This window comes from Symphalangus syndactylus, chromosome 21 (genome assembly GCF_028878055.3).
Source record: "Symphalangus syndactylus isolate Jambi chromosome 21, NHGRI_mSymSyn1-v2.1_pri, whole genome shotgun sequence".
Lineage (NCBI taxonomy): Eukaryota > Metazoa > Chordata > Mammalia > Primates > Hylobatidae > Symphalangus > Symphalangus syndactylus.
This window is the reverse complement of record NC_072443.2, coordinates 2,623,011-2,635,285: the sequence shown is the minus strand read 5'-3', so window position 1 is coordinate 2,635,285 and position 12,275 is coordinate 2,623,011. Positions and strand designations below refer to the sequence as shown.

At 49.9% G+C, this 12,275-nt stretch overlaps 1 protein-coding gene and 1 pseudogene across 2 annotated transcripts; both read right to left on the bottom strand.

The window, feature by feature from the left end:
- Positions 1-952: 952 nt before the first annotated feature.
- Positions 953-4,277, bottom strand: LOC129471691 (double homeobox protein 4-like protein 4; annotated as a pseudogene).
- A 2,609-nt stretch (positions 4,278-6,886) lies between these two features.
- Positions 6,887-8,758, bottom strand: LOC129471414 (protein FRG2-like-2). 2 transcript variants are annotated; one of them, XM_055259938.2, is made up of 4 exons: positions 8,557-8,758; positions 8,217-8,294; positions 7,910-7,987; positions 6,887-7,592 (listed from the first exon to the last, which is right to left on the bottom strand). In XM_055259938.2, the coding sequence occupies exons 1-4, from the start codon at positions 8,732-8,734 to the stop codon at positions 7,078-7,080; spliced, it is 849 nt and encodes a 282-aa protein (XP_055115913.1). In that variant the 5' UTR covers positions 8,735-8,758; the 3' UTR covers positions 6,887-7,077. The 2 variants fall into 2 exon arrangements, with proteins under 2 accessions (XP_055115913.1, XP_055115912.1); XM_055259937.2 differs by having other exon boundaries at positions 6,893-7,592; positions 8,217-8,297.
- Between the last annotated feature and the right edge of the window lie 3,517 nt (positions 8,759-12,275).

Below are 12,275 nucleotides of genomic sequence, written 5' to 3'. Positions count from 1 at the left end.
CTGCCGGCCTTTATGGCCACACCACACTGAACGCACGGGATCTCGACTGATCTTGGAAGCCAAGCAGCGTCGGGCCTGGCTAGTACTTGGGATGCGAGACCACCTGGGAATACTGGGTGCTGAAGGCTTTTGGCTCCCCTCTCCCTCCCTCTTTCCCCCTTTTGTCGCCGTGCTTCCCAACCGCCCGCTGACTCTACTCCCACTTCAACGCATGAGCTGCTTCCCACCGGGGAAGGACATTGCCTTCGTCAGCCACCAGGAAAACCGTCCCTGTGCACTTGGATTTTCATTGCCACCGACTTCATGTAAAATCCAGTCTCAGGGACAGGAGAGAGACCCAGGTTTTGTGTCCTGTGAGCACGCTCGGCGTTATGGCTCCCGCCAGATGGACAGGCGCACTCTACAAATCTCGGAGCCTACTGCATCCAGAAGACAGAAAGGACCAAACAAAGGAAGGACCCTACGAAACGCACCCCTAAAGTAACCAACCAATCCAAGAGTAAACACGTCTCAGGGCTCAGTACTCTCGCTTGGACGGCCCTGCCCCCCTGTTCTGGCCCAGCCCAAGCACCCTCCACCCCACTCCGGTCTGCTCAAAGGGGCTATCTACCAGAGCAGAGCCTCCCTCTCCAAGGCTCAATCGCACTCGATCTCCAGCTCCCTCACCCTCTCTCTCTCTCTTCTTCCCCCTCCACCTCTCGCTTTTCTGTCACTTCTCTCCCCACCCTTTCTGTCTCTATGTCTCTTTCTCACCCTTTGTTTCTATCTCTCCATCCCTGTCTCCCTTGCTGTCCTTCAAGCTGTGTCTTTGTGTGTGTGTCCGTGCATGTCCATGTCTATGTGCATGTGTGCCGGCGTGCGTGCGCGCGCCGTGTGTATCTGTGTGTGTGGGGGGGTGTGGGTTTGCTCGTGGTGGTGGTGGGGTGTGTCTGGGTGTCCATCAGCCCCTCTTTCACGGGATCAGGCTTCCGGGGCTGTAGTGCCAGCCCGGGACAAAGCAGGGCCTTCCTGCCCCGTTGGCCACCGGCCGGGTCTTCCTCAGGACAAGCGACAATGGTGTAGGCGTTGTGAGAAAAAGAGCCCGCGGGGCTGGGCCGGCTGTTCGGCCCTGGGCAGCCCTGGCTTCTCTGGGTGTGTGGGGCAAGAGGGGGCCTTGCAGGAGGGGCGGGGAGGAATCCAAAATAATTTTTCCGCGGCAAGGCGGAGGACCAGAGGGGATCCCAGGACCGTGGGCCCTGGGCCCTGTCACCTGGGGGCACACCCCGTCCTGAGCAGGCCCCAAGTGTTGGAAGCTCCGGAGCTGGAGAACCAGGGGAAGGCCTGGAGCATCAGCTAAAAGGAGGCCTCCTGGAGAGTCCAGAGCCCTGGCAGGGGATGGAGGCCTCTGGCGCCTCTGCGGTCCTGTGCGTGATCTGGCCGCCGGCGACAGCGGGATGCTCTGGGAGGTCGGCGGAAAGCGCAGCGCAGCGACTGGTGGTGCTTGGGTGTATAGAGGGGGAGAGCAGCCCGGCGGCGGGCAAGCAGCTCCGGGGTGCCTGATCCCAGCCTTGCGGCCCGGGGTTGGTGGTGACACCTGGAATCAGACGGGCATAGCTGGACCGGGCTCTTGGACCAGCCAGGCGCCACTGCCATTGTCTACAGCCATACCCCTCTGAACACGAGAGAAACTCAAGCCGCGGACCGTGGGCACCCTCGGCGCCACTGCTTCCGCCACAGGGACTGGTACACTCGACAACTTTCAGGGCCCACAGCACCAAGAGGACAGGGAGGAGCCAGCAAAGGAATGACGCTACAAAACGCAACCCCAAAGCAACCAACCAATCCAAGTAAAACACGTCTCAGGGCTCCCCTGGTTTTCCCGTGTGGGCGGCCCTGCCCCCCTGTCCTAGCCTGGCCCAGGCACCCTCTACCCTACCCTGGCCAAAGGGGCCCCTGTCTACCAGAGCAGAACCTCCCTCTCCAAGGCTCTGTTGCTCTCCCTCTCTAGCTCCCTCACCCTCTCCCTTTCTCTACTTCCCTCTCTACCTTGCCCTCTCTCTCTCTCTCTGTCTCTCTCTCTTCTCTCGCAATTTCCCCGGTCTCTCTCTGTCTCTCTCTCTATCGCTGTTTCTCTCTCTCCTTCCGTTTCTATCTTTCCACCCCTCTGTCCCTTGCTCTTCTTCAAGCTCTCTGTGTCTTTGTGTGTCTGTGTGTGTGCTTGTGTTCCCGTGCGTGCGCCCGTGTGTGTCTGTGTGTTTGGGAGTGGGTTTGCTAGTGATTGTGGTGGGGTGTGTCTGGTGTTCTTCCCTCCCTCCCCAGGTTTTTTCCTCCCTTTCTCCCTCCCTCCCTCCCTTCCAGGGTCCCTCAGTCCATCCATCCTTTCCTAGCTCCATCCTTCCCTCCCACTCTGTCTCCGTTCCTGTCCTAATCGCTGCCTGCCTTCCCTCTTGCCTGGAAAGGGCAGCACCCCGGTTTGCGCGAGGTCTCGGGTCTACATTTAGTTGCAAGGCGCTCCATGGTGCTGGCGAGGAGGCTGGCGGGACACAGGTTGGCAAGTGATGGTGAGCGAAGAGGCAGAGGAGTCGAGCCGCGGAAAGGAGAACTGGCCTGGCTTCTGCCCAGGCCCGGTGTTTCGCGGACTGCGGTCTCCTCCAACCCGACTGAAGAACGCGAGGGGAAACGGGATGAGAGCTCCGCCTGGGCTGGTTAGAAAACCTAGGCTGCTGCCTGCAAACCCGCGCGTGAGCAGTAGACAGCCCACCTCCCGGTACCTGGGCGGGCCCTGGGATCCCCGGGATGCTCAGGAAAGAGTGACAGCCCTCCTCTGTGTGGAGTCTCTCGCCAGACCTGGAACTCAGGGATCCTAGACAGGTCAGCTGGAAGGGAAGACACGTCTCTCCATACCGAGTCAGAGGTTCACCGTGAAAGAGAGGCCGCCGCCCTGCCCCCACCCCGCCCCATCCTGCTCCAACCTGCTCCTCCAGCAGAGCCCGGTGTCCTTCCTGTCTGAGGAGTGGTTGCAGCAGAGCGGGCTCTTCCACCTCCTTCAGCTCCCCCAGTGGCGCCGGATCTAGGAAAGGTTGTGACTTTTGCTGAAACTCTGGGGTCGCCAGGAACTCATCTAACAGCCTGGAGGTGAGTGCAGACGAGCGCCCCGGTTCCTGGAGCGCTTGGGAGGGCGCCTGGATGGCTTGCATCTGTGCTTGACGCGGAGGCCTCCGGGGTCGCGAGCTTCGGTGGTGAAGGTGCCCCGTCTTCGGGATCCCACGCCGCCCCGGCGGCCTGGGGCTCCAGCCCCACCATGGACTGCCCTGGGACGTGGCTGGCGCAAGCACACCTTGGCCCTGTGGCCCACCTTGAGCGGGCCCTGGCTGTCCCACCGCGCAAGGGCCCGGCAGGCCGTCGCGCTGCTGGTCCCGGTCCTCCCGGCATTTGCTTGGGTGCGGAGGCCACCGAGGCGTCTGAGGGTGGGATAGCACCCCTTCCGGAGGAGCCAGGGCGGCGTAGGCAAAATGCCCGCCTGCCAGGGCAGGTTGGGAGATCCCTTCTGCTGGGGCGGCCTGGCTGGGCTGGAGCAGGGGCACGGCCCTTGCTCCCTGGCTCACGAAAGCCCCCTGTGGGAGAGTCCCAGGCGCTCAGGGCATGTGGGGTGCAGGGATTCCCGTTCACCACGCCCCTGTGTGGGCGAAGGCGACCGACCAGGGAGCAGGGTGACACCCACCGGGGGGCGCGGTGCACAGGCCGCCTGTGGGAGGCGGCGCCCTGCCACCCTGTCCCGCGTTCCTGTCCCTTCGCTTCTGAAACCAGATGTGAATCCTGGACTCTGGGAGGCCCATCTCTCTGGCTAGTTCTTCCCTGGTGGCGATGCCTGGAAAGCGATCCTTCTCAAAGGCTCGAACCGGCAGGGCGGTCTGGGATCGGGTGACGGCGGTCCGCTTTCACCTGCCTTCTTGCGGGCCGCATCTCCAGGACTAGGGCCGAGATTCCCGCCGGTGCTGCCTCAGCTGGCGTGACCTCTCGTTCTGAAACCAAATCTGGACCCTGGGCTCCGGAACGCCAATGGCCTGGGCCAGCCGTTCTCTGGTGGCGATGCCCGGGTACGGGTTCCCCTCAAAGCAGGCTCGCAGGGCCTTGCTTTGGCTCCGGGTCCAAGCGAGTCTCCTTCGCCGTCATCGTCCTTGGGCTTCCGCGCGGAGGGTGCCGTCCGAAGGTGTCGGGAGAGCCATCGCTGGGAGCCCCGGCCGGAATTTCACGGACGGACACGGGCAGAGAGAGGCCGGCGGGCTCCCGTGCACCTCAGCCGGCCTGTGCACTGCGCGCAGGTCCAGCCAGGAGGCCCTTAGAAAGACCTACCACCTCCACCCCGTTATTAACTTGCATGAGCTCTGGGGCCCATGGTCCTGGGGTAGCCCGCCCTCTGAAGCCGAAAACCTCAGGGACCAGGGCCTTGTGGGGTGGGTGGGTGTAGGGCCAGATTGGAGGGGAAAGAGGGGCTTCGGGGGCTGGCTCTCTGAGGTTCTCCAGTAATTCTATGGAAACTGGAAGCAGCTGTGTTGACTCGCACAGTTTTCAGGCAGAAACCACCCTGAAGGGTGGAGTGCAGAACTGAACCTCCATGACAGTCTTGAGTTTTCCAAGCCCTCTCCGGGAAGGCGGCAATGCCTGTGTGTGTCGCCGTTGCCGTGATAATCTCACACACGCAGCGGTGTGTATCTCGTTCATTTTCATGTAGAAAACGAGAGCGAAACTACAGAGAAAAGAAACGTCCAGTGCATCACGGCCTGACCACGGATTCCTGTTTCCTGCAACAAGGGGAGTCTCCACTGTGGCCTGTTTGGAAACTGGAAAGGGGAGGGAAGTCACGATGCTGCTTTTCCACGCTTCGCTGGAGGTTTCTGTGTCCCCACAGAGCTCGGGAAACAGTCAACATGGTCACGCTTTCAGGGACCGGAGACACGTGAGCAACAGGCCCCCTTGCAGAGGGCAAAGAAACGTGGAACCCGGAATCATGGTTCACTCTGCCTGAGTGTGACTGCTCTGTTGCAGGCTCAGCGTGGGGCTATGTCATCTGTGAACCATGTGGATGAAAAACGGACAATCACCCGAGTCTCCGCTCATTGCTCTCTGGGAAATTTGATCATTCCTTGGGAGGCGGAATTCGTCTGAATCGCTCCGGGATGAGGTGACCCAGGCTGGCGATCTGGAGGGCTGGTGATCGCCCCGCAGGCTGACACGGCTGTCAGCCGAGCACTCAGCCTGCACTGGGCACCCAACATTTTCCCGGAGTGCAAGGTCCTCCTGGTCCTGGAGGCAGAAGACCGCTTTTCTCTCTGCCTTCCTCTCTCTGTCTCTTGCTCCCTTTCTCCTTCTGTCCTTCCTTTCCTCCCTCCTCCCTCCCTATCTCCCTTCCTCCCACCTCCTCACTTTCTCCTTTCCAATGTCCCTCTATCTGTCCTTTCCTCGCTCCATTCCTCCCTTTCTCTCTATCTCTGTTTCTCTCCCCATCTCTATTTTTCAACATTGTATGACCCCATTGTGTGTATCTATGTGTTAACAGTTTTTTAGCAAAAAAATTCATTTTCATTAAGATATATACATTGTTATTTAGACACGTTATTTATGTATGTGCATTTGTTTAATAGACATAATTTATTTCAGAGTTATTCTACAGCATAGTGTAAGTGTAACTCATAAGCAGTGTCAACCCAAAAATTGTGTGACTCACATTACTGTCATTCTTTTCTATTGCAGTGGTCGAGAATAAAATCTATATCTCCAATTTATATCTGTCTATTACCATTGAATCGGCCCCATTTCCCGTAGTGATAGAACACTATTCCCATACTATGACAAGAGCTGTGGGCTGTGGGGAGGTCAGGGATAGGATGACACAGAAGTGAAGATAAGACATTCTCTTTTTCACATTTTTATTAAATACAAATTCCATATGAAAGAAATTTAAAATTCCAAACAACATTAATGTTTATTTCATTACATAAAATGAAATTATAAAGCAACCAAACAATTAGTACACTTAGATAATGAAAGATTGTATCATCTCAGTACAAAATACAAGTAGAATATACATCAAATATAACAAAATACACTGTATTGTAGTATGCGATGAAATCTCCATATCCTGCAATATAGTACAATCAATTGAAATGTATAAAATACAATAAAATATAAATTTAGGATTCTAAAATGAAATAAAACATGAAGCAGTTCAATAAATAAGTACAATCATTTACCATTTAATATATCTTAAATTTTATGTAGAAATATTAAAAGTAAACAGCTTGCATAGTAATTTTACTATAATTATATCAAATTGTAAAAATGTATAGACATTTTTTCACAAGGAGTGCTATTAATGGGTTGTGGATATTAGTACTCCATGGGTTCAGGCTGGAAGAGTGAGAGCCTATAACATTTTCCGGATTAACAGAGAAGCAATTTCTTGTTAAGGGGGCTCATGCCTGTAATCCCAGCACGTTGGGAGGCGGAGGCTGGCGGATCACCTGAGTTCGAGGCCAATCTGGCCAAAGTGACAAAACTCTGTCTCTACTAACAATACAAGAAAAAAAAAAATTAGCCAGGCATGGCAGTACATTCCTGTAGTCCCAGCTACTTGGAAGGCTGAGGCATGAGAATTGTTTGAACCCAGGAAGCAGAGGCTGCAGCGAGCTAAGATTTTGCCACTGCACTCCAGCCTGGATAACATAGCAAGACTGTCTCAAAAAAAAAAAAGGAGCATATAATTTTATATTTACATTTCTACAATCTAAAATGTGCAAATTCACGATTACATTCTAATATTTTTCTGATTATATAGAAATGCACGACTGTCATCAGGCATCCGAAAGGCATCAAATGTCAAACATAAAATATAAAATTTGTCTATAGCCTTAGCGGTCTGCAAAATGCAGGGCTCATCATTCTGAGTATACCACTCAAGTTTCTTTCCTATGACTTCTTCAGGTTCTGTCATTTATTAACACAGTGTGTCTAAAATTGTCACTGCTGGTCATCTGGAAGAATCTGAGAAGAAGCAGGTCCTTGTTCTCATTCCCAGAGCTGCATCACTGCTGAATAGGGTCAGGGTGCTCCCAGCTTAGCCTCATCTGATCCACTGACAGGCTCAGTTATCTCCTGCCCAGGGAAGGGCTGGGCTTCTCTCTCCAGGGCTGAATCCCCAGGACCAGGCAGTGTGGCTGGGACAAGCCAGCCCTCTGCAGGGAAGACATAAGCTGCCTGGGTGGCCATGGAATACAAGGTCTGCACCTGGGCACACAGAGGCCCCCGGAGCCGAGTGAGCAGTGTCAGCTGCTCACAGGTCAGTGGAGAATGGATCTGCTGTGCCCACACCTGGGCTAGGTCTTGATAAACAGCCTCTGACATAGCTCGCACCGAGGTCACCAAGCTTTTTCGAAGTGACGGTGTTTGGACTCCTAGGGGTCGAGAACTGTGCCACTTGCTGTGCCCAGTGCGAGCCCTGGAACGTCCCCTACGGTGGGCATCACAGGTCTCCTGGATTTCACTGTTGTGCACAGCAGTGGAGGATCTTGATTTCCTTTTCAACATCAAGCTGCACTCCTCTTCTGGACGGTTCCCTGCAAAGAAAGCATGTGAGATACTCACCAGATCAGTCCCCACAGGCCCTCATTTCCAGAACCCCCTTTGCACCCAGGTGAACCCCACTTGTCTCTCCCATTCCTTCCTGACCATCTCAGCACTGGAATGAAGTGAGGCTGAACCTCTTGTGAGTCCCCAGATATTCTCAGAGTGCTAAGATCTCAAAAACTTACTCGTCAATAAGTAAGTCCCTTTCTGCTCAAGCCTCGTTTAAAAGTTTCCTGATTATTTGCCTTTTGGGGCAAACCAAAAACAAAAAAACCACCACCAACAACAAAAAACACCAAGATTCTACCTGCTCTGTCTTGGCAGCTGTTTTTGGAACTGATTTTTCTTTTCCTGCAGTTTTCCCGATATGAGCTGGACTCTGGTTCTGTGAACACAATGAGAGTTTGAGAAAGAGCCTCCAGCTGAACATCCTGAAATTCCTAGTCCATCCTGGACACACAGGAGCTGAGGTTGCCACCGAACCCCAGCTCTCTTCTGTTCTCCAGTGTCCAGGATCTGTACGGCCCTGGCTACCAAGGAGCTCCCAGTTTCCTTGCCAGGAGAGCCTGTGTTGCTGCCCTGTCCCTTCTCACCATGAAAGAGTCAAATCTTACCTGATCCAGCAGTGCTGTTCCCGGCCTTGAGCTTCGTTTCCTCAGAATTCTCCTCCTTGTTTGTATTGGGCTCTGATCCTGCTGCAAAAGAAAGTTAAGATGACTCACCTCTCCCTAGGCAGAGTCCCATAGTCTATCTCTGATGCATTTTTGTGGATCAGTCTTTCATGGAAGCTCTTCTGCCAGTGTCATGGGTGAATACATTTCTCAAAGTCCCCTGAGGGCGCTAAGCCATTTCCCATCCCCAATCTCAAAATAAAACCCTACCAAAGACACATAGCTCAGTATCCCTGATTCCAACCCTCCTTCCAGCCTCCATAGGAGCAGCCCAAGGCCTTACCTTGCCTTTGTATGTGCTTCTGACTGGAATGGGAGAAGGCAGTCTTGCCTTTTCCTTTGAATGGTTTCTTCTCTTCTGAGCCCTTTTCTGTAAAGGAGATCGGTTGGAAAGGGGGCTGGTCAGTGGAGCATCGGATGGAGGAGCAGTGGAGATCGGGGTCTTCATTTCCCTTTCCCATGTTGAAGCTCAAGTGAAAGGTGCACTCTCTCACACGTCCAAAGACAGAGTGTGGGTTATTCTGATAGACCTGCCTTTTATACGTCCCTCGGCTGGGCGTGGCTTACTCTGATTGGCCGAACAGTTTTCTCATTCATGCCGCTTCTTAGAGCCTCAATCAGAAGTTTCTTGCAGTAGTTCTACTGGGGACCTAGACACAGTTAAGGGAGACATTTTCAGGATCCTGTCATAGTGTCAAGAAAACAAAGAAACGGGAGCACAGGGATCGGAAGATCAGGGAATCATTTCTTCCGATTTCTGTTCCAGTTCCTACCTGGAAGTATTTGTGATCTTGTTCACCTTTCAAGATGCACAATTAAACATGCCTATATTGACATACGTTATATATTTTGCACAGAAAGAGAATTAATTGTACATGGTGTTAACATTGTATGCATAGATATTATAATTTCTTAAATGCTTGGAAACAACAAATGTCAAATTATGGTTGATTGTATTAGATCCACACATGATGAAATAAAAATGCAGAGAAAAAATAAATACCAAATGAAATGACTCTTCCTACCTTAAAAATGGGGAACATAATTAGATCAAATGCAATAAAATTGAGTTGATTAGGTTGAGCCAGTGCTAACCTAATCAGCTCCTGATTCCTGAGGTAGCAAAAAGTCTAGGTGGAAAAAGTTTCCCCCTTTCTCACCCTTCCTCAGTCATCCTGGGAGCACCATTGTGTTCTGTGGAATTTATTCAGCCTCCCTAGTAAAAATGGACTTTGTCTCAAACAGGTAACCCAACTGATCACAAGAAAAGCAGCCTGGATTCTGAACATTCAGCTCCTGTCTTCACACCGCAGACACCACCTGAATCCCGTCAAAGCCCACATTGTTTCTCATCATCCGCCATATTCCAGGGCAGCCTCTCAAAATTGCCTCAGTGAGACGGGACAAGGTGTGGTGGAGCTCCAGGTTCAGAACAGCTGCCTCATCCCTTCCTATTGCGGTGGAGTCTGTCTCTGCTGGTCAGAGCCCTCCAACTAGCCTCGTCTATGTCCAAGCAAGTGTCCCCTAAAAGGACCATCTCGTCTCCCCCTCTGCTGAGGAAAGCATGCAGGAATGAGACCTTCTATGTTAGGGAGTACTCAGCCTCCAGTCTCACATGACTTGATTGACTGATGAACTGATCCCTTGAGGAGGAGAAAGACACGGGGAAGAGACTGTGTTGGGTGAGTCTGTGTTTTCCCAGCTGTACTGCCTGTGCAAATAGTGGAACCAAATAGTGGTAGACAGACGCTGCCTAGTGAAATTGTCTGAATGTAAATGGAACTTATCATAATATGATATCGTTATATATTATAATATTATGATATCATAAAATTTATTTGACATCTAAATAAATTGTGATATATTATGATGTAACATATAAAATTTGGTCAGGTAATTTTATAAGAAAATTGAGTTAAATTTTGTAACAACATTAACATATAAACTCAATAGAAAGTTAGGAAAATTCTCTGCTCTTGTGTAAATGACTGCTTTTTGGATAACTCTGTAAAAGGTGTGAAGAGGGGTCTGCTACTTACTTGATAAATAAGTACTTGATAACACATCTACTTCCACATCTTTGCTATTTTTAACCAGTGCCCTCTCAAGATATGAGAATATTTTACTCTAAAAAAGTATTTTCATAGATACCATAATAGGAATTTTGTTCATTTTAGTTAATAAATTATTATAATATTTAGCAATTATTAATAATGTATGTCATTGTTAAAATATACTCTTACAGACAACATATTATGCATGTGTTTTGATTTGTCCTTTAATCTCAGGTAAATTTTTTAAATTTTTATTTATTAAATTCTATTTAGATAAAAGAGTCCTTGTAACTGCCATATGATGTACTTTCTTAGAAAGAGAAATTCTCAGGCAAAACTCAGGCCTGGCTGGGCACGGTGGCTCATGCCTGTAATCCCAGCACTTTGGGAGGCCAAGGCAGGTGGATCACCTTAGGTCAGGAGTTCATGGCTAGCCTAGCCAACATAAGGAAACCCCATCTGTACTAAAAATACAAAAAAAGAAAATTAACTGAATGTGGTGGCTCACGCCTGTAATCCCAGCTACTTAGGAGGCAGGAGGATTGCTTGAACCCAGGAGGCAGAAGTTTTGGTGAGCCGAGATCACGCCACTGCACTCCAGCTGGGCTACAGAGCAAAACTGCGTCTCAAAAAAAGAAAAAACTCAGGCTTATTTTTATCAAAATCTAGATTTTAAATAACATTTCTAGGTGTTCCTTTTCAATAAAAATCGAAACCAAAACAAACAAAAAATTTCTAGATAATTCCCATGAATATTAATAACTGTTAAATTGGGTACTTTTATTTTTAAGAGAGGGATTGTTTGTATGGATGTGTTGATGTGTCAAACATGTGCAGTTAAAATTGTACCTTTTTTTTGACAGACCCTCACTCTGATCCTCTGGATGGAGTGCAGTGGTGCAATCACAGCTCACTGCAGCCTTGACCTCCCAGACTCCAGTGATCTTCCCAAGTCAGCTTCCCAAATAGCTGTGACTACAAGTGTGCACCACTATGCCCAACTAACTTTTAAAAAATTGTTGCAGAGATGAAGTCTCACTCTCTTGCCCCAGTGAGGTCTTGCTATGTTGCCTGGGCTGGTCTCAAACTCCTGAGCTCTGGCTTCCAAAGTGATGAGGTTACAAATGTGAGCCACCATGCCCAGCCAAGATTAGACCTTTCAATGAGTGCACATCTTACCTCAAAAAAAAAAAAAAAATAGAAACTTATTAAAAGATAAAATCTGAGTTAAAAATGGGTTCACATTAATGATTTTTAATTTGGTACTTCTATTCTTAAAAGAAGGATTGTTTATATGGGTGTGTTTATGTGTAAAAAGCTAGCTAAGGTCAAACCTTTATTTTTTTTTTTTTTGAGACAGAGTCTCACTCTGTCACCCAGGCTGATGTGCAGTGGCACAGTCACAACTCACTGTAGCCTCAAACTCGTAGAATCAAGGGATCCTGCTGTGTCAACATCCCAAGTAGCTGGAACTACAGACATGCACCACTGAGCCTGATCAATTTAAAAAAAAATTAATAAAGATGTGGTCTCACTATGCTGCCCAGGCTGCTCTCAAACTCCTGACCTCAAATGATCCTCCTGCCTTATCATTCCAAAGTGATGGGATTACACAGGCTTAAGCCATTGTGCTCAGCCAAGAATTTACCTTCAATGAGCACATATTTCATATCAGAAAAAAAAATAATAAATAATAAAGTCTGTGTAAGAAATGAGTTGAAGTATAGATAATACAAAATTGACATGTCATTAGTTGTTCTTGAGCCTGGGTAACAGGCCTATTGTACTGTTTCTTTTATTTTGTGTGTTTTAAATTTTCTGTATTAAAACATGTGTGATAATACAAAGTTGATCTACAATGTTAGCTCTTAAGATCTTAGTGACTTTGGGGGAGCAAAAAGAGAGAAAGTGGTTGCCAGGGCATCAGTGAAGGTTATTCTATTTCTAG